We start from the raw sequence: 27318 nt of genomic DNA, 5'->3' as shown, positions 1-27318 counted from the left end.
CAGCGGGCAGGGCTGGATTTGTGAAATGATCTTTCCCACCTGTCACCGTGCTCCACACTCACCACGATGTTTCCCTCCTTGGCAGCCAGCTTGAAAGGTGTGAGGCCTCGGTTGTTGGGCACCATGTCAAGGGGCACCGACTGGTCCAGCTCTACATCACGGGCCAATATCAGGTCAATGGCCTGGCAGGCCGTAGTCTTGTTGGGCTGCAGGACTAAAACATGAAGCAGCGTGTTGCCTAGAAGATGAAACACATGCAGACATGCATAAAAATAATAATAAAAAAAAATGCATGAAGCACTGACTCGTCTCATTGGGACTGGTGCTACCTCTGCAGGATAAACAGCCACACTTGGAGCAAAGATCTCTCCGTTTTCAAGCATCCGCTCCTTTCTTCTCTGAGACGTTGCAACATATTTTACTGCTGTTTGCCTCGTTTTTGTTTCAGCAAACCTTGAAACTAATATTTTGGCTCATTTATTTAAGCTCAGTGCCAACATCGATAGCTAGAACTGGACTCTGTATCACATGTGTCCTGCATTGTTTACATCTCAATTGCTGTACTGTGAAATCACTGTGCACTTTATCCTGGAACTGTCCTGCAAAGTTACTTTATTTATCCTGCAAAGTTACTTTATTATCCTGCAAAGTTACTTTATAATGAAATCCACTGCAATTCACTGAAATTCTCAAGCTGTATGCAAACGAAATTTCGTTCTGTACGCACTCTGTGCATACAAAATGACAATAAAGTTTGTCTAAGTCTGTCTAAGTCTAAGTCTAAGATATCAATACGCGCCACGGGTTTGATCAAATAATTGATCAATGGCAAATTTGACCGGCGACAAGTTGCCACACCTACGTTGAACAAAGCTTCACCCAGAAGAATGAGGGTAAAATAAAAAGCAATTCCTCCTGATCTGTTAATTTGGGGCCATCAAGAAATGTCCCATAGAAAATTGTTGGATGTTAGAATCACCATATTACCCTGAACCTTCAGGGTGGAGCTTTGTGGGGGGAGAGGGTGTTTTTAATCATTTCTACCCGGAAGGAAAGCAGCCACATAATTGAATTCATCCCATTTAATCAAAGCACTCTACTTAAGTTGCTGTTTGTATATAATATGTGCAAAGGCTTTTTTTTTTAGTCATATATTATTGGGTTCACTTCTTAAACATCTGTTCTTCTTAAATATTTCCTCTCAGTTTGGAGGGATGTCAGTTTTGTTACAGCTGTAGAAAGCCAGGTTGCAACTTTGACTGAAGCTCCCAATCATCTCTCCTCCCTAATAAAACTGAGTAAATGTGGAAATCTGCATCCCAGAGACATTTAAAACTCATTCCAGTCAAACCTTTTTGAGGAATTTGGCTTAACTTTACAGAAACCATCCAGTGATTTGCTGTGGTAGAACCACTTGTTATATTATCTTTGCTAGGGGACCTCCTTATATTCAGCTCCTTTGCAGTCTGTGGTCAGCAGTCAGCAATAGCAGCAAAAGTCATTTACATGAAGACAGGAAGAGGACACTGAAGGTTCAGGGTTGCATAGAAACACACCTTATGAGTTAACACAAAAATATTATCTGGAATGGTTTGCTTTAGTTGGAACCATGTGTCATCTAACTATGTAAATCAATTAAATTCTAGAAATTGAAAATCTTTTCTTGAATTAGGACTTCAAACCTAGATAATCTTGGATCCTGGTGCTGGCCCCAGCGTCGATCAGCATGGAGATGATGTCTTCATTACCGGCGCAAGCAGCAAAAGACAGGATGTGTTCACCTGTAGAGCAAACGTAGGTGTTTAAAAAAAAATACACTACATGCCTTTTATCACATTGCAAAAACAACACAGCACTTTATTCTGCACAGACACCAAAAAATAAATAAAAATACCCCCTAAAAATCTGCATCCCTGGTACATTATTATTGTGAGATTGTGCTGACTTACCACAGTACAAAAGTCCTCCTATCCTCTTCCTGAAATACAGACCAGTGACTCGAGGGTTGATGACGTCTCCTCCGCGGCTGATCAGATGATGAACCAGGTTGAGGTTCTGATTCACTACAGCAATGTGGAGAGGAGTAACGCCTGAGGCAGAGATAAACAAAGTTACGGCCATTCCAGAAAGTGTTACAACTTAAAAGAAGGCCTGGCAGCTCTTTGGAGTCTAAATATTTATTTATTTATTCACTCATTCATGTATAGGTCTGTGTGTATGTAACTGGATCTGAATTTGACTCTATGATTAAACTGGACTGAAATGAACTAGATTTAGACCAAACAGGATTTTCTAAAGTAAACCGGGTACAAACTGGACCTGTTTGTCCTGTAAAGCGCCCCTAAATACTGTGAATCGGTGCGCTATTAATATAGACGAATCAGAATTTAAATAAATAAAGCCTGGGCCCATTCCTTTATTTCTTCTTGTTGAGATAAAGTTATACTTTGGCTTGGATCACATGAACCAAAATAAAGAACAAGCAAAAGTTAGATGCATGTCAACTCTAGTTTTTGAAACAAGGTAAAAGTTTGCTCAGGAAAATGGTCAAGAGCAGAACAACAAAGACGTATAATTTTCTCATCAGCATGCAGGTGAAGAGAAGCTACTAAATTCAGCAGGTGCGCATTCTTTATTTTAGGTTACACGCATTATAGATAGTATTATAAGTGATAAGTAGTATCTTGTGTTACTTTAAAAGCTGTAGGGATAATTGTTCTTTTTCTGTTATTACATTATTATTACAAGTGGTTCTTGTAAATTTTGTGTGAATACTAAGAAGCAGCGAGGCTTTCCCTCAAGGCTATCGCATTTATTCAAGCATTGTTTAAAAGCTAACCCTTGAACTTTCTCATTTGACTAATTCTAACTAATTCCCAACAGTGTGAACAAACCAAACAATTTCTAAGAGCACAGGACATTTTGCTGGATTCAAAGTATGTTAGAAATTCCTGCTTTCCACCAAGAACAACAGTGAGACTAATCATTTTTAACTTGGGTGAAAGTTAAGCCTGGAACTAAAATGACTCTCTCTGCCCATCTGCATATCAATGGCCATGTTGTCATGGGCAGCTGAAACCCACCGAGTGAGTCCAGCTGATGAAACGTTAGGTTTCGTTGTTTACGTCTCTCTCCTCTACTGCAGGAAGAGGCTCTGAAGACTAACTCTTGGATGATTTATTGTTCATTTGGACTTACTTAGTAATAAGCTGTAAATTTAGTTCACAATACTAGTTATCTATATCTATCTATCTATCTATCTATCTATCTATATATATATATATATATATATATCTGTACATATCTGTAAAACTCTATTTATAGCAATCCCCACCTGTATACTATATTCGGTACATATCCAGCTGTAAATTTAGTTCACAATACTAGTTATCTATATATTATACTTATAGGACAGATCGATCGATCAGTGAAATTCTGTCTATAATAGTATACATCTCCATATTTATTCAGTAATAACCCATGTCCTGTACTTATGGAACCATTGTTTATCCTGCACTTGCTGCTATTGCACTTCTGGTTAGACCTAAACTGCATTTCGTTGCCTTGTACCTGTACCTGTGTAATGACAATAAAGTTGAATCTAATCTAATCTAATTTCAACAAACGTTGCTTCGTCTAAAGATTTGATGTGGTCTCATTTAACATGTTTGTTACTTCAAAGCATAAGTATGTTTTTTTTTACTCAATTTGCAGTTCACATGATTTTTCCTCTAATCTCCCCCATGTTTAGCTGCATATTAACTACATTTACTTCCCTTTACAGCAGGATTTCGACATTTTAATTGTGTGCAGGTGCATCCCTCTTTGAGTTTAAATGTGCTTACGCTCTCGAACCTTGAAAAAGCTCGGAGGTCATTGGCTCATTGATGAGATCAGGAGCTCCGTCCATCAGAGCCACGGCAGCGTCCAGGTTGTCGTTCATCACAGCAACGTGAAGAGCCGTCTCTCCGAGGGCCCCTGCGTGATATTGGCAGTTTTAACGTGAACTCTGATGACAAAACACTACAAAAATAGTTTTTTTTTTTTATTTAAAAATGTTTTAATCATACCTCTCTCAAATATGTTGGTGGAAGAGCAGCTTAGTAGCTTCTTGATGCAGCCAACGCTGTTGTTTTTAGCCGCGTAGAAGAGAGGAATGTCATTTATGCTGCAAAACAACAAGAGAGACACAAAACATGAACTTTCAATGCATTGTACACAACTTTCAGCCTAACTTCTGGCTAAAAAACTGTTGTAGTGGCTTCAGGTTTGAAAATACTTTTTTGTGTAGTAGAGAAATGTTTCATCTAGCATCTCATTCCATCCTTTTTTGTTCTGAAGGCGAAACCTCAGCTGGGTCCACCAGTGGTTGAGCTCGCTGGGAGCAGATCTGGCCAGAGACGGAGACATTGACTCCTGATGCTCAACTGAAAGGAGTGATATAAAAGGGTTTTGATCATTTCTAAGCAAAAAAGGACACATTTAGGTCTATATATGCACAGTATTGTATCAGTCTGTGCATGATTTTTTAGAAACAAAAATAAGTTCTTTAGAAACTTGAAAGTGAAAATCCACCTTACCCTCAAAGAACAAAAGTGCTACTGCTGCTCCTCTTCTTCTATAACTCCTCAGTCATAACCCTTGAAAGTTGGGCTCAGTACCTTGGAAATATCCTTGAGTGGCCGTGAATCTCTGTGGCTTTCCTATTATATACGACCCCGACAAGGAAGGGGAGGAGACGCGTGGTGGCACCGGGAATGAATGGGCGGAGTGTGGACAGGTGAGGCAGGGACAGTGAGGTGGTAATGAGCAGGTAGATTGTACCTGGTTAGAGAAATACCACAGAGAAAGTTGTGCTTTAAGCTTCAGCTCGATTGTTGACCTGGAAAGTCTTCATCATGCTGATTTGAATTTACTGGCACAGTTCAGTCATCTTGAAAGTGAAGGGATGCCGACTTCCTAGCGGCTCCAAAGTGAGCACACCCCCATCAAAAATATTCTAATAAATCTGAAACATTTTCCAGATATGTAACATAATTTTTGCATGATTTCAGTCAAAAACAAACCAACCTGTTAGAGGGGATAGCACAAAAATAAGCATGCAATAACTTTGCATACCCTTAAACCAGCACTTTTCTGACATCTTCAGATTCCTTTTTAGCATTCAGTCTTTTGGAGTTCACTCCTGCAACCAATTAAAATTTAATTGGATAAACCTACATTAAAGTTCATCTTTCCTCTTTGGATTTTCTTTACTTTAACACATTTGTATCCTCCAGGTAACGCCTCGGTTTAAAGAGACGTTACAAAGGATCACAAAGATGCCACTGTGACAAATGTATCAATCAGCACAATTAATTAATAAAAAGTCCACAGCCTAATTTGTATTTCTTGAGACAATTAGATAAGTTACTAGTAACTGGAGAAACTGTGAGACAAAAGGGATATTAAGAAGACGAGATGTTTCAAAATTATTGAAATGGTAAGACTGACACTGCTCTGAGAATCTTCCAAGAGGCCGTCGGTAAAAATAAAGGAGCTGCAGGAATTTCCAATGATGACTGGTTGTTTTCCTCATGTGACCTCTCCATATTCTCCAATGAAAATAACCAGATCTGACTTAAAGAAATAAAAAAAGATTTGTTGGAGAATATTTCTCAGACTAATAAATCTAATAAATATAATCTTGAAATTGTTTAACAACAATCCAAAGGGTACATTTGGCACCACTCACAGAGCACCAGGCCTCCTGTGAAACAGGGTGGGCGCAGCATCATGCTCTGGGGTTGCTTTTTGTACAAGAGTAGATGAAAATATGAACAGTTTCAAACATCCTTCTGCTTTGATCCAAAACTTTCACATTGTCTATTAGAAAGCTGAACATGAACTGGGGTTTTTCCATTTTAGCATCACAGTGAGTCCAAGCGTACATCTAAAACTGCATAGGAATGACTTCATAGGAGGAAAATCAAAGTTTTGGAGACCAGAACTGAATACAAAAAAAATCTGTGACCAGAAAGCTGGGGACCGGGAAAGTCTTTGCACCCTGACAGATTTGGACCAGCTTTACAACGTGGCGTGAGCAAACATTGGCGATGCCTGCTGACAGACTCCGATAAAGGAAGACTGACTGCTGAAATCGAAACAGCGTTTCAACAAAGTGTGTCTGCAAGGGTGTCCACATCTATCCAATTTAGCAGCTTCCTTCTAACAGATTGGTTCATTTTTTAAGTTGAGTTGTGGAGGACATGCATAACCTTATCTTTAGAAATAATTTATCATGGTCTCATGTTTTTACATCACAAAAACCTGCCATTTTAACAGGGGTGTGTAGCCCCTGTGTATCTGAGGGCCGTCACCAGGCCTTTCTGCATTCTTCTTGAATACCACGAAAACCTGCATGGCCACTATGAAAATTCTGCAGCTTCATGATAGTCCTCACATAATGGTCACTGCTCCGGGTGAACTGTAAGGAAAACCTGTTTGGAAATGGCTTGAATGCAGGATTGTAATCTAAACCTCTCATCAAGGCATTTTGGTCCACGCTGCAGAATTTTTTGCACAATTGCTAAAAATAAATAAATAAAAAAATGTGAAGAAATTGCTGGAGAAAGTAAGAAGACGATGGGTGATGTCTTTTTCCCTGCCTATTGCCGCTTGGTCGAGCAAACACTTTTCCAAGCAGCTCCATTCACAGTGATTTAACCTGTTGCGGGTGCCATTCATGTGTCAACAGGAGCGATCACAAAAACGGTAATTGGTGCAGTTCAAAGACCATAATGATCATTTAGAGGACGGCAGCGTCATCTCCAGCGAGGCCGTGTCACTTTCCTCGCAGCAGCATAAAAACAAAACAAAAAGGCATTCATTTGTCACAAGAAAGAGACTTTTTGCTGATTTTTATTCCAGCGCAGCAGCATCATGTCAAAACTGCTGATTCAGTAGAATTATACAACAATCTGGTCACCCAGGTTGTAGCATAAGAGTATTTTTCTGAATCATTTATAGCTCATGACTCAGGAAAGGAGGTTAGCCGCAGGATAAACAGGGTTTAGGCAGACACTATAGGAGGCCCCGGTGATGACTGCACATGTGGCCGTCATTTCATATTGTGGAGATAATAGCTGTTTACCCGACGGGGAGCACCGGTTTTTAAGCGCCGTCATAAAGACTGGTGGTTTCCACGCCGTTAATGTCTTTATAGGGAAACAATAACACGATAAAAAACATGACATTGTGGCTTTCGTGCAAGTGTTTCAGGGCCCGTGTAGCAGCGGCGTGTTAATTTGAGTAGGGCCGCGGCTGAAAACAGTCATTACACTTGCAGCTGGTACATTTGGGACAGCTGGCACTCATTCTGCTCAAATCCCAGAGTGTTAAATGATTATTATGCGAGAGGCGCAGAAGGGAAATATAATTCACAGGAAAAAGAAAAAAAAAACAAGCCAGTTTAATTTTTAAACATTAATCATTTCAAATGTTTATTTTTTCAGATTCAAACATCTTTAAATTGTAATGGAATCTGATTCCTACTCCTGATGAGACTGTTTGGTCAGGTGGAAAATTTCACGTCTGCTGAGTGTTTTCTAACATACTAAGACCTGTATGTATTAAATATACATTTAAAAGACACTTTGACATTTAAGTCAGATAGATAAGCAATTAAAACTAATGACAAGACTATTTAAAATTGTCACTAACATATAATAATATTGCTATTATTATAATGCCCCCACATGTATTCCTAGCTAAATGGCAAAGATTAAACACAGCTGTGTTAAATCAGGTGAAGATGGTTAGAACATTAATACTTCACATTTCTGAGAAAAGCTCAGACCCTGACTGTGAAGTAAGAGCACCTTCTTACTTCAACACCATGTTGGATATTGAGATGACGTGTTGGGAATTGACGCTATATAAATAAAATTTAATTGAATTAATATCTGAAGCCTTCTGATGGAAAACTGTAGATGCTTATGAGTCTGGTGAGGGATTTAAAGGAACATCTAATTTCTTCCTGCATTAGAACACGCATTGTTGATTGTTGTTGAAATTAGTAAAGCAAGGTTAATTTTAGTGCTAAATAAGAACCATTAGACCCTGATTTCTGAGCATTTCCTTATTCTCTCACATAACTGTATACTTTATACAGTATACAGTATACTTTTTCTTCTATTTGTCAAACGTTCTTTTCGTGGAAAGAAAGAACTTACCTGTTGGAATATTTTTTTATTTTGCTAGCCATCATCAGGTTGTTCAAATACCTCAAACAATAGTACAAAGAGCCCTCAAGCCAACTGGCAGATGGTGCTGCCATAAATCACTTTAATACCATAGGAAAAAGAGCTGCCAAGGCCTCCTAATGTTAATTTCTGAAGCTAACTAAAGGCAAGGTTTTCGCAATATAGACCCACCAAAAATATATAAAATAAAAAGCTGTTGGGCTATCTCTTTAACTAAAATGCTGGGTTGATGTTGTTCGGACAGAAGCTTTAACCAAACATTGTGACATTATTGGGTAGAAGAGGAGACCAGAATGAGCCTGTTTATTCTTTACAATTTGCTATTTGAACCATAAACAACTTAATCAGACTTCACCGATCCTCGTCCATTGGGTGAACTTAGACATGGTAAAATGGTAAAATTATGCTGCATAGTAATATTGGTGTCAGTCAGTTATGTTTATGACTTACATTCAGACTAGATAATATGTTTTTTTACTTTTGACCACATAAGCTTCCTAGCTGCTAAATAGCTTGCATAAGCTAAGTGTTCAACATTCCCATGTTAACCTTATGACGTTATCATAGCATCTTATTAAATTAAATATAAAATCATGTATTTTAAACCAAATATTACTTGTTTAGAAATACAGCTTATGGTCTTATGGTCTTATTTTGCAATCTATATCAGCCTATATCAGCAACTGGATTAGACTTTTAATTTAATTTCCACAAGCAGGTGCTTACTTTGTACAACATTTACACTTTGACCAAATAATTGCTCATAAAGTCGACACAGAATGGTTATATTTTATAGTGTTATGTACTCAGTAATACTTTTGTTATTCAAATGAAATGACTGGTTAGAAAACCTACTACACATAATAATAAGGTTGTTAACTTTTGTTGTTGTTCTCTGATCATTTCCTGTTTATTGATGTAGACATTGGATATTAGTCACATTTACAGCTATTTACCCTATAGGCCTACACCAGTTTTACTGGGACACACTTAACAGTCAACTGTTTCATGGTAATAAAAAAAAGTAATAATAATAAAAAAATAACCCTAAATTGACCCCAAATTATATTTCCCCAGCGGTTTTTAGTTCATGTTAAACTTTCTGGACTTAAAGTCCTTTTTCATCACAGGTTGTTTCTGTAAGGAACCTTCCAATGAGTTTAATGTCATGCATCCAAAAACCATAAAATAACATGATTACCTTGAGACTAACACATCTTTATGGATCAATCCAAATGGATCTCAGGATATGATGAAGCTGGGGATCAAACCACAAAACTTCAAGTGAACTGGACAACATGCCTCCATTAATATTTCCTAACAAATGCTAATGCAAAGAAACTGAAGACAAGTTTGTATTCCGTCAAAGCTGCAGCGTAAAACTACTTCACCAAAATGTCTCCATTTCTAAACGCTCCTAAGTAAGAGTCAGGCAGATACCAAGATTTGTTTTTGGAATTGTTCAAATATATTTACAGTAGGCCTATATCACTGAATATTTTGCATGATCAATGCTTAACAAGTATATTAAGAGTAAAGCTTAGTCAATAAACAGTAAGCTGTTTGGTGTTTTAATTCTTAAAAGCAAACATTTTACTTGCTAAAATTGTAAAATGATAGTCTATGAAACATTTTGTGCAAACTATGATGAAATTAAAAACAAATCTCCAAATGCATCAGATTATATAATGACCAAAGTCTGGTAGGACTCATACACAGACGAGTCACCAACTGCTCTGCAGCCGGATGTACCGTGAAAATAGGACATGCGGGTGAAGTTTTATGATGCGTATGCGATCTTGGTATCGTTTTGGATCCGTTCTGCCATCCGCAGCTGGGGGCTGTGTGGGACACCAGAGTCTGCTTTTGGACTGGTGCTGATCCCAACAGATCCTGAGCTGTGATTGTGCTAAAAACTGCTGATCTGTGGAACAAAAGGAACAACAAGTTCACTTTGTAACACAGTCAAGGTGATATCACACCAAGGTGACCGTGCAGTTAAAAACGATTTATTTCTTACAAAGCTGGTTTTGTTTAGGACGTGCAAACCCAGAATGCATAAAAACATTATTTAAACCCAAGATTTTATGGAAAATTGTTCAAATACACCAGCATAAATGTTTTTTAAATACATTTTAATCTGGGACAGACCCACATAAAAATGTTATCAATTATGCAAAACAGTTTTCAGACTGTCAAATGGGAAAGCTTAAAAAGAAAAGAACACCGTAAAACTCTCAATATGTAGAGGTTATAGGGTGCATGTTGGTGCAGTTGCTAGCACTGATGCCTTACAGCAAGGAGGTCCCGAGTTTGAATCCCTGCCTGGGGTGTTCCTTCAAAGAGTTTGCATGCTCTCTTCAGATACTCAAGCTTTCTCCCACAATCCAAAAACTGCTAGGTTGATTAGCTATTTCAAAATGACATTAGAGGTAAGTGTGTGCTTGCATGGTTGTTTGTCTCTCTGCTACCCTGTGATGGACACATGGTTTGTCCAGAGTGCTCCATGTCTCTTTCCGAATGATAGCAGAAAGAGATAGATATTTACTTGTCTTTTATTGTCAAATGCCAGGATATGCTCCATCACAGCCCTGTGAGGTTCCTAAGCAGCAAAAAATCTGGAAAAGTATATAATTTGATTTTAGTATTTCTGTAAAAATCACCAAAAAAAAAAAAAGAAAAAAGAAAGAGACTGGTTTTATACTGATTGACGGACAAAGCATTCTTTGTCACGTTTTGATTCAAAACTTCTTGTAAACTCTTGAAATGGAGTTACTAAGCAGCGCACCAACTGCAGGTTGCTCACGTCCAAGCCACCAGAATCGACTAAGACTCCTGGATAGGTATCGACACGTTTTCAGAGTCTGGTTGCCTCCGATTTGATTTGAGCCTGTTTGCTGTTGCGATGACCCGGATAACTGAGAATTTGCTCAGGCATTACTTTGAAATATTCATCCTCCCTAGCAAACCTTACATTTAGTGACATTTTACAGTCACACAAACTTCAATGCATTTTCTGGGATATAAGGTTATAGAACAACACAAAGTTCTGTATGTTTGTTACTTGCAAGAAAACATAGCACGCTTTTTTAAACGTTTGTACTAACATGAATCTGAGTAGTGCGGAGGGCATTTCTATTCAGCCCTCCAACCTCCCACTGAGTCGATACTTTGCAGAACCACATATTTAAAAAAAAAAATTAGAGCTGCAGGTCTTTTGGATTATGTTTCTATCAGCATTGCACATCCAAAGCATTGAATGATAGCTGGTTTTTGTTTGCAAAAACAGCTCAAGCTCAGTCAGATTGGATGGGGAATGTCTTCGAACGAAAATTTTTGAGTCTTGCCAGAGATCTCCATTGGATTTGGTTCCACACTTTTACAAGGCAATGTCATCCTTCAAACGACTCCATCCGTGGCCACTAGCAGGCTGTTTTCCAGATCATCCTGTGTTAAACTCCATCCATCCTTCTTGATCTGGTTTTTAGCTAGAGGTAGCAAAGTAAAAGGGCTTGACTACACATACCTACTACCCTTTAATATATCAATTTGTCACAATTAGGCACTACTTTATGTTAGTCAATCACATAAAGCCCAAAAGAAAGACACAAAATTTTTTTCGGTTGTTAAAAACACTTAAAAAAAAAATCACAGGGCATGAATACTTTTTTGAGGCGCTGTATAAGAGCAGAAATAGTAAAAAATATGGATGAATAATGGCTCACTCTTTTTTCTTTTATGTAAATTCTTGTAGTTTAATAAAACATTCTTACAAAAAAAAAAAACAAATAAAACTTGAGCAGCTTTTTTTGTACATTGTGATTCAGTATTTCGAAATTATATTTATAGAATTATTAAAATCTCTAAAAGTTGTTCCAAAAACTTTAAAATGTTACCATGTCACTGTAATTACCAGAGCTGACCTGAAAGAAAAGAGAAAAAAATCTTCCATTTTTTTAAATAAAATCATATTTATTTTACAAATTTGCACAATTACAGAATAGTGGTGAACCCTTATACAAATTAACAGCTAGAAGTGTGTGTAGCCTGACACACTCGTCTCTAACACACACACACACACACAGACACACACACACTCGCTCACAAATACACACACATACCGTCATATTACAGCAAAGATCCTGGTGAACGCGACACCACAGCCTCCCGTACAACACACAGACGCTCAGGCACACACGTGCTCCTGTCCAACTGCCACAAAGCATTTTTCTCCCTCCAGGTGTAAATCAGATCAGATTTTGTCCGTCTTTCCCATTTCTCACATTCACCTTGCTCCAGTGACTCGGTGTCTTTACTCAGGCAATCGAACGAAACAGAGGTGAAGTGTGAAATATACACGTGCGGGGCTGCTGGCTTCTGTTTCTGTCACAGCTCCGGTGAAATTTGACAGTGTGGGAGCTTCGTTGTCACCGAGGTGCTCCACGCTGAGAGTGATCCGTAAGAAAGGAGCTGCTTTAAGACCCTGGATATGCTTTTTTTTAAAATTTATTTCAAGGGACACAACATGGCTTAGAGTGTTCGTACAAAAACATTTTTGACTAAATTTGAATTTAGACTGCCGTTTCGTCACATATCGCATGAACACTAAACAAACTTTACATTTTTTTCTGAAAGCAAACAGTGGAATCTCATTCAGCCACCGTCAGCTGCTTAGGTAGTTTGGTTGTTTAAGTAGAGAGGAAGTAATATACAGCTTTACAAATAACTAAAAAAAAAAAAAAAAAAGCTTTGATTGTCTTCACGCAATTCTTTGTGAGGAAGGATCTCCTTGAGCTTTTTATTTTTCTAAGACAAACTTGTTATGGGGTGAAATGGGGTGGAATCATTGTAGAGGAGGTGGAGAGAAATAGGGCAAAGAACGATGAAGTAAAGACTAGTGAAAAGCACAACAAAAAAAAAGCATCTTCAAAGTCCTCCGTCTCAGAAATTTTCCAAACCTCAGTTTGACCCGGACTTCAGCTCCCATGGTGCACCTGTCGCCTGTCATTCGGTGAGAGGGGTGTTCAGTTACCGTGGTGTATTGGGTTTACAGGAATATACAGTTCAGAGTGCTCCTTTCTAGCTGATTTGCGGTTTTTGTTTTGGTTTACAAAGTGCCCCCATGAAATTAAAAAGTGTTGCAGAACCAGACGCAACAAGCAGAGGGGACGTGAAAACCGGAACAGATTGTGCTGCGGACGGATCCTCAGACCTCCACCTGGCCCTGCATCAGGTGGGAGCGGAGCTGCTGGGCTGCGCTGACGATTTTCCTCTGATGTCCCAACAGGTTCACACCGAGGTTCTGGACATCTCTGAGAGAGAGGAGAGGGGGGGGGGGGGGGGGGCAGAGGGGGAGTGCATTAACAGTGAGCAACAAGCTGTTCAGGGGAATCAAGGGACAATTGTTGATGCTTTTTATTCATATTCTGTAGGCTCAACCCCAGGGCCATTCCAAATATTTACTATTAGTCCACTTTATCCATTCCCAAACCAGTTTGGAGGTGTGTTTTGGATCGTTATTCTGTTGGAGCCTGTAATGGTGTCCAAGTGTGAACCATATGGGTTGAAGATTTGAAAATCTGGCAGTAGTCCTACTTCTTTGTTGTTCAATCCCCTTTTGAATGGTTTGCATTGCTTCAATGCACCATTACCACTGACCCTCATCATGATGCTACCATGACCATGCTTTACAGTTTGGTGTGACCAACGTGAGGCTTTAAAACCTAAGAATGCTTTACAAATATACGTCTTATAACTGATTGCCAAACATTTATGAATTAAGGTTTCCTCCAAAAAGACATTTCATCTGTCCTTTCCATCCCACAGATAATCTGTAGATGGAAGAAAAGATTATTAAGAAATGTCAAGGAACTATCAACGAATGGATTGAAATTGTTTACCAGATTTATGTTATGGAAAGGATCTCTTTTTCCTTCCAAATTGAAAAAGGAACATTTTATAAGATCTGGACCAAGTTATGTAAAACCAATTAGATCCGACTTCACTTGATTGTTCTTGTGAAATATGTCTTGCCCTCTTATGTCTTTGTGGTTATCATTACTTGAGGTGGTGCAATTCCCATTATTGTTCGATTCTGTTCATTTTTGTTATCATTTATAACTAAGTTAGTGAAATTCTGTAAAAATACCAGAAAGGCAACATGGATAAAATCACTTGTACTTTATGTTTTTATCCTCAGATACAATCTTAAATGAGTAAAGCCATGATTACTGAATGTGATGGAAATCTGTCTTTCTAAATAAAAAATATATATATAAAAAAAAGAAATGTCAAGGAGGCCTGGGAGCTCATCTGAATGATTACCAGTAGAAAGATGAATAAAGCTGGTTTGCAATTTAAAAAAGCATTTGATTACTCTAATAAAAAAAAAGGTCAGTCCAATGATTATTGAAAAGTTTATGATTTATTTTTTGGACATGCCACTTTTGTTAAAATATTACAAAGCAGCTATTCTTCTAAAACTTGACACCTCTGGATGTTATCATTCTTAGGATGAGACCTGCAATATTTCTAAAGCAAGTTTCTTGATTGAACAAAAACAATTTGAAACCAAATCTGACCGGGCTATGAATAATTTTCAGCCAAATTATGCATCCCTGAGCCAGTGTGCATATTTTTTCCTCCCCTTTGAATTAGAGGAAATCCCTAACAAATTCAAAATTGTGCCCCAGATTGTTGTTTTTATTATTATTTTACCAGTGAAAATGATTGGTTCAAATGCATAATTGAAAGATCCACGTGAATATGACATTCATGTCCGTCATGAGTGCATGCAAGCTTCTCTCTGGACAGAAATAGCCTTTTTACTTACTCCATAGTGAGTCTGCTGACTCTGTCTAACGTGTCTATGTTTGCTCGATCAAACTCCTCCTGATATCGCTCCATCCTCAGCGCTTTCAGCCAGTCGCCGACTGTCACCACCGCCGTTAAGTCCGTGGGGGTGGGGCTGAGCAGCGGCTGCGAGCAGCTTCTGTAAATGTCAAAAACCAGAAAATGAGATATATTATGAGTGACGCACGTTGCCCATCAGCTGATGCCCGCCACGCGTTCCGAAGCCGCCGTCTCACCGAGTCGGCTCGGCCTTGAGGGAGGCGGGGTGCCTGATTAGCCGATCCAGAGAGGAGAGGAGCTGGTCGAAGCCCGGCCGTTCCCCCCGTTCGGCCTGCCAGCACTGAAGCATCAGGGAGTGGAGGGCAGGAGGGCAGCTGTGGGGAGGAGGGAGCCGATACTGATCCGCCACGGCCTTCATCACCTGCAGACACACAGGCACGGGGAGGCATCGGATGTATACGCAGGGAAGATGATGTGAGACGTGTCTACCGGAAAAGGTCACTGTGTGCTTGTAAGAGCAGCTGAGGAAGAATATGGAGATTTTAACACTTTGACATTTTGTGAGCTATTATAATATTCATGAAGAAGAGGCAAAGAGCCCGATTATGTTGCATCAGCATGTGTATTTTTTTTTAACCAATCGTACAACACTTCCTTAAAGTAAACAGTGATAATTCTTTATTTCACTAGAAAAGAATGATATAACGGCATTTAGAAATTATTCTCACAACATTTTGTTTGACTTTCCTGAGTAGTAGTTAATACAACAGGAGCACGTAGAGTCTGTCTAACAGGTTTTGGAGTTCAGGTTTCTGTATCTTTATTTCATGATTTGTGTCACAATTTCAGTTTTTGTTCAATTTTTTGTTTGGTCGTTTCCGGAATCAGCTCTGTCACCTCTCAGCCGCCATCCAATCAGCTTAGTCATCTCCCTGCAGCTTCAACTGCTGCAACCAATTACAGTCAACTCTACTTACCTGCGTACATATACCCGCCTCATTCATCCACTCACTGCCAGAACGTCTCGTCTTATGTACACTGCTGCTTCGACCTACCCAGTTCCTGTATATTCATCCTGCTGGACTCAGACTCTCTGTTTGTGATCAGCACTCACTGTTGAAGGTTATCATTGTCTGTGTGCTGATCAAGTCTGCCCCGTTTCCTGTGAGGTCCTGCTGCCTGCCCTGCCCGCTCCGGTGAGCCTCCTGCCTGCATCATCTATTCAAGTCAGCTCCTGCCGTCTTCACCGGCTCACGTTAGTCACTGTCTGCTGCATCTGGTCAAGTCAGTTTCTGCCTGCTACTCCTGATCAATCCTGGTTCTGCTCATTACACCACCTGTATCCTCTGGTCTCCAGCCCATTCCTGCCTGCCTAGCCCATCTGCCATTATTCACATTTTTTTCCCAATAAACCTTTTTTGATCGTACTCCGTGTCTGGCTTGAATAACAGGTTCAATCTGTATAAGCGTAACAATTAGAGTTATTTGTAATAGGTTTAAGCCCCCTTCACTGTCAACCTAAGGGAGGTTCAGCCAGAAAGAGTCTTGTGGATTGCATCGAGAATGAATGGTTCCCCACACTGCAAAAAATTATCTAAAAATAAGTAAAATGTTCTTAAAATGAGTGTTTTAGTCCTAGATTTGAGCAGGAAAATAAGATTATCTGCCAAAGGAATGATAAAATAGGAGATCATTGGGTTATCACCACAAATGCAATGTGCTTCCCATGAATTGTACAATAGTTGCAGGAGAATTCATAAACATGTTCGGGGAGCCTTGGTGACATCAGCTGACGAAGGTCAGGAAAAAAATCAGGTTTTACATTTTATCAGCATGATTCTTTCTGATCACACTTACCAAGATGAACCCACCTATGATTGAAACTGATGGAGAAGGGACAGAAACCCCCCATCTATCAGGGGAAATTCTAGAGATGTTGCCCACAGATGAATCAATCATGTTATGATTGTTTTGCAGAATGGCATTTAGGGTGCTGTTACATCTCCAAGGTAGATGTTTTAAATTTATTTAAAAAGTCCCATTCAATCAGCAATCATCTGTGTCCCATTTAAAGGCTGAGATGTTGCACTTCAGTGCCTCTTGCCTATGTTGTCAGTGCAAATGCCTGTTTTGTCTGTTTTTATGTACACTTGGTCAGACTGCGTTGGTAGGGGAGAGCTGCCTTTTGGTTTAACCCCAGCTTTCTCCTGTTCATGTGATTGTTATGTTTAGGTTAGTTTGTAGGTTTGTACTTTTTTTTTGCTTTCATTGTTGTTAGGTAAGTTCTTATTTTATTTTCTGGTTAGGGTTGTTTTGTTTATGTTGGCCTGGGCCAACATAAACATATATCCCCTCCGTCCAATATATCCCCGAGACTAAGCCAGGGGACGTAACAGGTGCTGTGCAGCACCCTGTACAGAAAACCCTTCATCTGCATCCTTTGATTGATCCTGATAAACTGAAGAAAGTCTTGGTGGTGCTCGTTCCGTCATAGCTGGGCTGAAACTGATGGTGAAGATGCAAAAACCTCATATATGAAGATAAGATTGCTTTCACACAAAAACTGAGTTTTCAGGATTTGCCACAATCTAGCCATCTTCTAACCTTCATTGATGCCGTCTGTATTAAAGGGGTATGATCTGTGTGTTGTTACTCCCTATTTCTACTATGCTTCCTGCGTTATTCTCAAAATTCTTAGGCGTTGACACTTAATTTGATGTATTTCTAACAATCCCAACAGTTAGGATGACTATTTCACAATCAAAAGGTTGGAGGGTTCATCCCTGGCTTGCACAACTCACTGAACCTTAAACACGTTCAGATATTTCTGGTCTTCATCCATGTCCCAATGGGCAATTAATCATACGGCAACTGACAATGAAAACACAAACATAAAGCAGCATTTCACGTGAGGGCATAGCATTGAATGCAACAGCTGCAACCAATTGAGGGTTAAAAACAAAAAAACAGTCCACTGAAAGCATATGAAGTGCTGATAAGCCCGACATATATACCCTTTGGTATGCCGGTGAGGCGAATGCTTTTAAAGCAGTCAAACATACAATAAAAGGTTCTGGATACATGTTTGTGCTAACTGATGAAAGGGAAACGCTGAAATCCCGCTTTGTGGATCCAAGGTTAAGTTAAAAGGTTGGATCTAAGAGTGGAGTAGCTAACTGCTCACCAAGTCCCTTCCTCACCTCTTGATTGCTCATGTCCCAGTACGGACGCTCTCCGTAGGACATCACTTCCCACATCAGAATGCCGAAGCTCCAGACGTCACTGGCTGAGCTGAACTTTCGATGCTGAAAGGCTTCGGGTGCGGTCCACCTCACAGGAATCTTGCTGCCCTGATGGAGGACGCAGATTCACACTGTCAGGCTGCCAATCACTGACCAAAGAAACCAAATGAGACGAGAGCCGAGGTCCCCGGAGCGCACCAGAGAGGCAGTGTACGTGGGTACGTTGTGGTCCAGACCCCTCATGAGTCTGGAGAGGCCGAAGTCGGAAACTTTGCAGACCAGGTTGGAGTTGACCAACACGTTTCTGGCAGCCAGGTCTCTGTGAACGAAGTTTCTCTCGGAGAGATACCGCATCCCGGCGCCAACTCCCCTGAGCATCCCAACAAGCTGAAGGACGCTGAACTGACCTTCGTTCTCCTGCAGAGGAAGCAGAACAGAAGGTTTGATTTGTAACACGGAGTCTGACGGTGAAGACGGCAACAGAAAACTCCAGAGTGTGACGCTCGCTCACCCTAAGGAAAGCATCCAGGGGCCCGTTCTCCATGAACTCAGTGATGATCCTCTCCGGAGGGGTCCGTGTGACAACCCCCTCCAACTTCAGCACATTGGGATGATCGAATTGTCCCAGGACCCCCGCCTCACTGAGAAACATCCCCCTCTCTCTGTCGGACGCCCCCCAGCGAAGAGTCTTCACAGCCACCAGGACTTCCCTGCGGCCCACGGGACGGTAGCGTCCACGAGACACTTCACCGAACTGGGCTGAGTGGCGACAAAGTCAAACCAGTTTCACCTGAGCTGAGGACGTGACAGCAGAGGCTCAGGAGGGTCTCAAACCTACCTGCACCGATCACCTCCTCGATCTTGATGTGGGAAGGATCTATTTCACGGGCAAATTCTTTAACCGCCTCACTGGGGTCCTCATATGTAGAAGGGTCCACATAATACTTGACACCGCCTGGAATAACAAATCAAATCTTAAAAAGGAAATCGAGGGTTTTAGCCAGGTATTGACACAAATAACTTATTATTGTTAATTATCATCACAATCTTGGGAGGATTGCCATTTGAACACATACAATTACCACTGACTTAGTGTTTATATGAATAAAGATAAATGCAATATAACAAATGATTCAGTCATTTATAGATTTTGCATCTTTTTTTTTCCTCCACATCTTGTTGGATTATTTAAATTGTTAATTTTATGATTCCTTTAGCTTAATTTCGTCTCTTTGGGTTTCATGAAAATCACGTGACATGGTTCGCTCCAGTAATTTCTATATCAGCGATTTGGACTAAAGTGCAATTTACTGTGATGTTCTCAAGCTGTATGCAAACGTAATTTCGTTCTGTACGCACTCTGTGCACACAAAATGACAATAAAGTTGTCTAAGTCTAAGTCTAAGTCTAAAGACTGAGATTTAGATAAATTATCTTATTACTTGTGGCTAGGCTGCGAATGTTTTAAATATTTGATCATATTCTTAGCCTTTCTCAAATAAATGTTATATTTCAAACAAAACTTTTTATGTACCGCTCATCTGTGCCTGGTAGAAAACATGTAAAAAACGCAAACAATAAGCATAAACATTTTTGGGTTTAACTTTGAATAGAAGCATTTTGTCTGGAAAGTTTTAACATCAAACGAAGCAATTATTGGGGGTAAAAAAATCAACAATTTGACCAACCGATATACAGTGTGTACAAACCTAATCAGGTTTCATTGAGTTACATACACTCACCCCGGTTACTGATGTACCTCTGAAGCCTGTCGCTGTACGGGCTCTCTCTCCTTTTGCTGCAGGGTGAATATAAAAGCGTGTCATTTCTAAAAGATTGAGATAACTGACAACACAAATACGTGCACGTACGTTGTTAAAGACCCACCTTCGAAATACAACCACCACAACAATGGCTGCCACCACGAGGAGAAACGCCGCGCCGCCCATCACCGAGCCGACGAGCAGAGGGAGTCGATTCTGGATCTGCTGTGAATGCTCCTCTGCGGGACACACATGAGTAGAGTGAAGCCAAGATGCTCCCAAACCTCTGCTGTAGCAGGAGTCTCATTATGAAGGCGTCTGAACGCATTAAGTCTTTAAATATGAAACTGCACATAAAATCTATCTGTGCTCAGTTATATATGTCACTTTAATTGCTTATTAGAGCATGATAAATAAACTTCAGGTGCACTTTGTCACGATTCAAAATATCCAAATCCTAGTCTTCCAAGTTTAAGTATATTTTTAAAATAATAAAAATAAACATTTTAGAAAGAAACAAAATGTGATATATATTTTTATGCTGAACGTAAGATGGGATCCTCTATTTTGTTTTTGCAGACCACGGTATGAAACGAAACAAAGCAAAACAAAAACTAAATCTGGATTATAACCCTGAATCAATTTGACTCCTTCACGATGTTACAAAAGAAATCTAAATGTAGTTTTTTAAGCATTTTTTTACAGTAAAACAAGCTGGTGTACCTAGCGGCAGCGTTGTGAAGTAGATGGTGTTGCTGTATGGACCGTAGCCTCGTTCGTTTCGTGCTCGGATCTGGAAGGCGTAGATGGAACCGGGAATCAGGGAGTTGACCGTCACCGTGTTGGTCTCGCTGTACACCATCATCGCGCTGTCCACGTCTGAACCCTGAGGCACGAAGGTAAAGAAAGTCCTATTCATTCTCATTTACAGAGTGAAAAAAAAATGGGACAGATATGAAATGTTGCTTGTTTTCAACCATGCCTTGTCGTAATATCGCAGCTGGTACTCCAGGATGTCACCGTTGGGTCGATCCGGCTGAGGCCACGACAGCGTGATGGAGTCAGGAGCTCGGCTCAGCTGGTGCAACATGGGAACCGTACTGGGAACTGTGGAGGACGAGATTGATTGTGATTTCAGCTAAATCCAACCTCAAGAAAGTTTAAATGTAATACAAGAGCAGCAAAAATGTTATAAGAAATTTTAGCTGGACTTGACAATTGTCCGGGAGACAGCCTTTAACATCCTCCTCAAGGAGGGCAAGTCACACAAGGTCGCAAAGCAGGCTGTTCACAGAGTGCCATATTAATGGAAAGTTTAATGGAAGGACAAAGTGTGGTGGAAAAGGTGCACAAGCAACAGGTATTATCCCTGGAAGGCTTGCACAGCCAAAATCATGCAAGACATTGGGTTTAATTTACAAAATGCGGCATACTGCGGGTGTTTAAGAGCCACCACATACAGACGTATCCTGAACACCAGCTACGGCTTTTGCATTTGTGGTTTTAAGCCACTGAGTTAAGGAGAGAGAAAGACACACGATTGTTGCTTAGTGATCCAAAGTAAAAAAATCATTTAATGTTTTATTTGAAAAATAAATCCTCCAGCGTCTGGAGGAACAATGAAGAGGCAGAGAATCCAAAATGCTCGATCTTCAGTGTGAAGTTTCTACTCAGTCAAAATTTAAAGGAGCATCCTTCATCTGCTGGTGTTGGCCTTTAACTTAGCCGAGTTGAGAGGCTATGTGGTATCTTCAACAGGAAGACGACAGACAACAGAACCAACAATGACGAGCAGAAGGCTGGTGTTTAAGCAACACCTGACGCCTCAGCAGAGCCACAGGGCGTCTCCATGCTACGCTGCACTGATGCAGCTATTCATGCAAAAGGATGCCTGAACAAGTATGGAGCACATATACCTGTCCAGTACACTGATCTACTTTTCATTTCTGTATTGAAAATAGTATATTTGCTATTCTGATGTAATATTCAAATATAAATTGAATGTGGGTTTTTCATTAGCTGCAAACCTTTATCATTAATGCCAAAATAAAATAAAAAACACTCTAACTATATCACAGTGTGTGATTAGATCCATTTCACAACCAAACCTGCTATCCAATACCCACTTATCTGCGCAGGGTTTATGCCATATATTAGTTTTTTTTAATTAAATTATAAAAATGAAATGTACTTTTTTAAAGATATTATTTATTCAGAAGTGTGTGTTTCTGAAAGGATCAATACAGTAAATTGGCTTGTGTTGGCATGAACTGATCTCAATTGAACTGCAGTTAGCTGAAGGACATTTAATTAAGGTGAATTAAAATATACTGACAATGAACCAGAACTTGCTTACAATGAATTATACTAATGAAATTATATTGCAACTGTATTAAATCCTAAGCTCCTAACTAGCCAAGTTGTGCAGAAAAGGAAAAGTAACCACATGGGGGCAGTATTACTAAACCTGTGGAGGATGTTCATCAGCGTCTATAAGTGGAGTTTTATGGAGCGCCAAGCAGGATCTTGTTACAGTCACTGTGCTGGGCTGCTGGCAAGGCTTCTCAAGCTACAGACATCACTTTTATTTAATCAATACACTCCAGAAGGCCTGACACAAAGTTTTTAAATCATTTAGACAAATTAAAGTTCCTCTTTGTTGTAATTGGCTTCTTGGAAAGCGATACAATCATGCAGTTGATCTGCACGACGCCTAGTTTCCCTTTCGTCTCCCAGCTCATTTGCTTTCATCTCTCTTTCTGTCTCTTTGTCTTCCCATCTCTCATTCGTCCCTTTCTTCCGACTAGGTGATTATAATGAGATCTGACAGGACGCTGAAACCCTGAGCGACCCCTCGTCCAGAGAGCGGCAACAGAAAAGATGGGGCTGGAGCACCGAAAGAGATAAAAGAGGAAGGGGGAGAAAGCCCCCCACACAGACAGGATCCGCACATGCAGAGCTTCTTGCTTTCTTTCATCTCATCTTTTTCATCCTCTCTGTCCCGTTCTTACCTGACTGGCTGGTGGTGAAATTGATGCTTGTGTATCGAGCCGGAAAAGGACTCAAAGATGACACCTCATTCATGGCTTGCACCTGTCAATATGAAGAAAACACACACACACACACACACTGATGTGACATTCAGAGTCCACGCTGACATTTACGACATGCGTGAGAAACAAAGACAGCCATTCACCGTGTCAAGTCAACACATCCTGGTGAATGGGAAATATCTCCCCATGATTAATAAGAAATAGGCCATGATTTCAACTGAGCTGTGGAGCTAAATAATAAATGTGTGTATTTGATGATGTGCAGCTTTTAAATGAATTCAGCTCATACCCTCTCACATAGAGGTCTCAAATCTCAATTTACAACCTGTTTCATTGATCAGTCAGAAGAGAGAAACCAAGAAAAAAAGAAACGCTCAGTAATTAGAGCATGTGCAGCACGAAGGAGAAGATAGGCTTTTACTGAATGAGCAAGGATTCTAGGGTGGCAAAGAACAAAGTTGAGCGAACATCTAGAGCATATTGGCCAAGTTGGGGGTTGACTGACATTTATTTCCCCCCCTGTTGTCAGTGGCAACGTTTAAGCCTTTAATTAATTTAATTTATTCCATGAATTCATTTACAATTGGAAATATAAAGAAATGGTTTATGGTGTTTTGGCTGTCAAGCAGAGGCTAAATTCAATAAAGATCGAAAATCTAAATATAGTCCATAAAATCTATCTAAAATTTAGGTGTGATGCAAATTAGCATCATTAGACATGGGTGGCACTGATAAACACATTTTCCAGTCACAGTTAGGCAGATTATTTTAGTAATGCAGCCTTTGCTTCAACATGGCATTGAAAGTGAATTTGAACATGTTTTTGGACAAGTATTGCTGTTTAATCAACACAGTATTTATAAAACTTTTATATAAAGCTTAAAACTGCAACCAGATATAGGTCACACTCTGACCACTAGGTGGCAGCAAAATGTTTCCGTTGGGATGTGTCCTATATACATCAAAGGGCCCCTCAGCTCCAGAAATACCGTAAGTGTTTTGTGATAAAAGTTGACAAGGGTTTAAAAACTAGAGCTGCCTGGGGCTCATACTCCATGACGATTTGTCTGTTTGTCGTTTGGTTTAGAGGTTTGTATGCAAAGTGGCTGAAGTTGGTTGGCGGACCAGCGTTTTCCTTCTCCAGGTGGTTGAAATATTTTATGTTACTAGCATTAATTATTTATAACTTCGTTTTGTCCTAAACACTGCATAGAAAAAAAGAACAGAGGGGCGTGCCAGTAGGCAGCCTTCTTGTCAGCCTATATTCAGTAACGGCCACAAAATGACAAATAGACGATAAGAAAAATGTAAAAACCGAACAGTGCTTCCCCAGTATACATGATGATGACATTAAAACATCGTTTTATTAGCTATGACACCAATCAAGAATGCTTATTCTCTAAGATAATAATGAAGGCCTGCAGCCTCAAATGTGTTTCACACACATTCAGTCCACACAGCCTCATAAGATTGTGCTACCTCACTGCAATAGGTTTATTTTCCCCAAAAATGTTTTCCACTTGGTAACAACGAAATAAATGAATCATAAGTAACCACACCATTTTTTAAAACAATGGGTCATGAGTTTAAAACGGTTATTTTATTAAATTCCTGTGGCAGCTAGCTGTGCTAACCTTAGCTTGGGATCAAAGAAATGGAGATTCAGTTTTAAGCTGTTTTATTCCAATCTTTCTTGTATCTATTTTTAACATATGCTTTTAAATGATTGATTTTTGACATATATATATTTTTTTTACCTCATCTTATCTTTCCCCTTTTGCTTTGTAATGTTACTGTTTAACAAAGTTTGTACCTCCCCCCCACACACACGCACATGCAAGTTTCCTTGTTTAAATACAAAGGACTTCCATTAATTTTGAACCATGTCCCTAACCGTTACCAGTACATACCTGACCCCAACCTAAACCCAATTGACACCTTAGTCCTAAACCTAACCACTAGCCCAGAAAAAAGGTGAGGACTAAGAAAAGGTCCTCCCTTTACGTCAAAGTTCTCACTTTACCAATCAGTCTTCTTTACTTGTTCATGTATTTGTTCTATCATTTGTTACTTTACTAGTAAAATGTGCAAAAACAATTTCTCACAGCCATCTACTATCATCCATATGCAGTCTTTAGGTTATGCATACAATTGAATTATTCTGGGACAAATTACTCCTTCCTCAGCCAGAATTGACTTTGTTTAAACCCACAATCAAACAAATCTATTGCTATCTTTTTTCCCTTGATACTTCCCTTGATCAAAGGACAGTATCTACAAGGAAAAAAAACACACTCTGATATTCAATCTGCATTGAAATCTTTGGCTGTGATGTCTTTGATTTTGACGCAATGACAGCCAAAACATCATCTTTTGTTTCCTTTATGGACTATTTATCATCACCTGAAGAGACACGTACCTGAATGAGATAGGTGACCCTGGTCAGCAGGTTATTGAGGGTTACTTTAGTCTGTTTCAGGTTGGTCTGTGACGGCTGACTGAAGGTCCCCCCTCTCCGCACCAGGAGCATGCAGCCGGGTTGCTGAAAGGGGGGGAGGGGCAGATGCGACAAAACTACCCCGTACCACACTTCACTGCGGCCTCCCATGTCCATCGGAGGACGCCACCTTAAGGAGACGCCACCGTCGCCGCTTTCATACTCCCACGTCGGAGAGACTGGAGCAGAAGGAGGAGCTGGGAAAAAAACAGAGCGAGCGGGAGTGTTCGACATGTATAATATAAGCAGAAGACACTTAGACTGAAGCATCTGCTGAAAAGTTTATGACATAAGAAAGACTGCATACTGGCAAAGTCATTTATTCATGTATAAAAAGTAACGGAAAGAAGGTCATAAATAGCTTGATGCTAATGCTTTTTAAGCTGAGCGAGAACAGAACTTTAATGCTTCCCAGCTTGTCTTTTTGAAGGTGCAGTCCATAAAACAAGCTGGATTTGGTCACTGACTGTGCATCTTGATTATTTCAAGGGTTTGACTCCAGTGTGGCCTCTTGCACATCTCCAAGAGATCTGGGGTATAAACAAACAAACACACAAAAGCTCACTTGTGCAGGCGGAGGAGTTGGCATCGCTGGCTGCCCGATAAAAGCCGCTGCGACATTCGCACACACTCGATCCCTCCTGGCTGGTTCTGCTGTTGGGGGGACACACAGAGCAGGGATCGGAGCCAGAAACAGACTTGAAGTAGCCCACAGGACAAGCTGCGGAGAGACAAAACGGGGCACCAAGATGGTTGAGCATTTTCACGGTGCAGAGTAACGCAACAAATGTGATCGCTGATCCTCATAAGCCACAAGTCTGCAGCAGTTTAGAAGCTATTAAGAAAAACGTAGAGATTGGCAGTGCAAGAACATACAATGGGGTTGCCACCTTAAGCAATGAATATGCGTATATGCCAGCTTTACAGTTGCCAAAACAATTGAGAAGGATTTGCACAAAATGACTTGTTAGAACAGGATCTGATATGATGTCTCTATTTCGTTATTCATCCTGGTCTTCTTACTCATTGCTGAATCATGAGCTCAGAAAGTGGAAGGGTGCCAAAGCTGTGGACCTCCTTCCTCTCGCTGTGGTTTAAATTTTATGACTTACACAAGCAGTAGCTAAGAACAGCATATATGGAGATGGTAACATGGATGATATTAGCTGTATAGAGAAAGGAAGGAATACAATAAAGAATAAAAACCAAATGTCTTGGTCCTGTTTACCTATAAGTTAATTTTATCACTGTAGATAAGATATAGTTGCTACAGGGGGTTGGTCTAGCAGCATATCAAAACACCCAAAAGGCAGTGCTTCAAAACCGTGTAGTATAGAGAACATGCACATTTCTTAAAAAAGGCTATCTTCAATAGCAGTGATGTGTTTGAAATAAAGGATGAAGAACACAAATGTAGGAAGCTATTAAAAGGAAATAGTATTTATACAACATGTTAAAAAATGTTTTCCGGGTTAGAGTGGGCGAAAGTGATCAACACTTTCGCAGATAACAGGAGGCTTTAGTACAATAGGTCTGCCCCTTGCTCTGTTTTATCTTTTAAGCTTCAAACATCCTGCTGTGATGGAGAGTGATGCATTTAGAAATGATTGCAGTTGTAATGGATCTCAGATGATTTAAGACCCACACTCCCCAGATAACAAGCATTAA

At 40.0% G+C, this 27318-nt stretch overlaps 2 protein-coding genes across 2 annotated transcripts in view; both read right to left on the bottom strand.

Moving 5' to 3' along the window:
- Positions 1–27318, bottom strand: part of trpv6 (transient receptor potential cation channel, subfamily V, member 6) — a gene marked incomplete in the record, with an annotated part of 35932 nt that overhangs the window by 6962 nt on the left and 1652 nt on the right. The window contains 6 exon segments of the mRNA XM_036135113.1: positions 63–238; positions 1683–1781; positions 1950–2090; positions 3856–3978; positions 4071–4168; positions 4280–4427. Of these exon segments, the coding sequence (XP_035991006.1) occupies positions 63–238; positions 1683–1781; positions 1950–2090; positions 3856–3978; positions 4071–4168; positions 4280–4410 (768 nt within the window).
- Positions 12199–26426, bottom strand: LOC118562632 (ephrin type-B receptor 5-like). The gene is given in 16 exon segments (XM_036135112.1): positions 12199–13555; positions 15076–15234; positions 15332–15516; positions 18296–18445; positions 18536–18754; positions 18849–19096; positions 19176–19292; positions 20080–20135; positions 20225–20339; positions 20824–20986; positions 21083–21207; positions 23112–23193; positions 25573–25661; positions 25664–25724; positions 25726–25847; positions 26216–26426. Coding segments are annotated over 16 exon segments (2193 nt in total). The 5' UTR covers positions 26412–26426; the 3' UTR covers positions 12199–13449.

Source organism: Fundulus heteroclitus, chromosome 3 (genome assembly GCF_011125445.2).
Source record: "Fundulus heteroclitus isolate FHET01 chromosome 3, MU-UCD_Fhet_4.1, whole genome shotgun sequence".
Lineage (NCBI taxonomy): Eukaryota > Metazoa > Chordata > Actinopteri > Cyprinodontiformes > Fundulidae > Fundulus > Fundulus heteroclitus.
The sequence above is the reverse complement of the archived record's forward strand: the minus strand, read 5'-3'. Positions and strand labels throughout refer to the sequence as shown.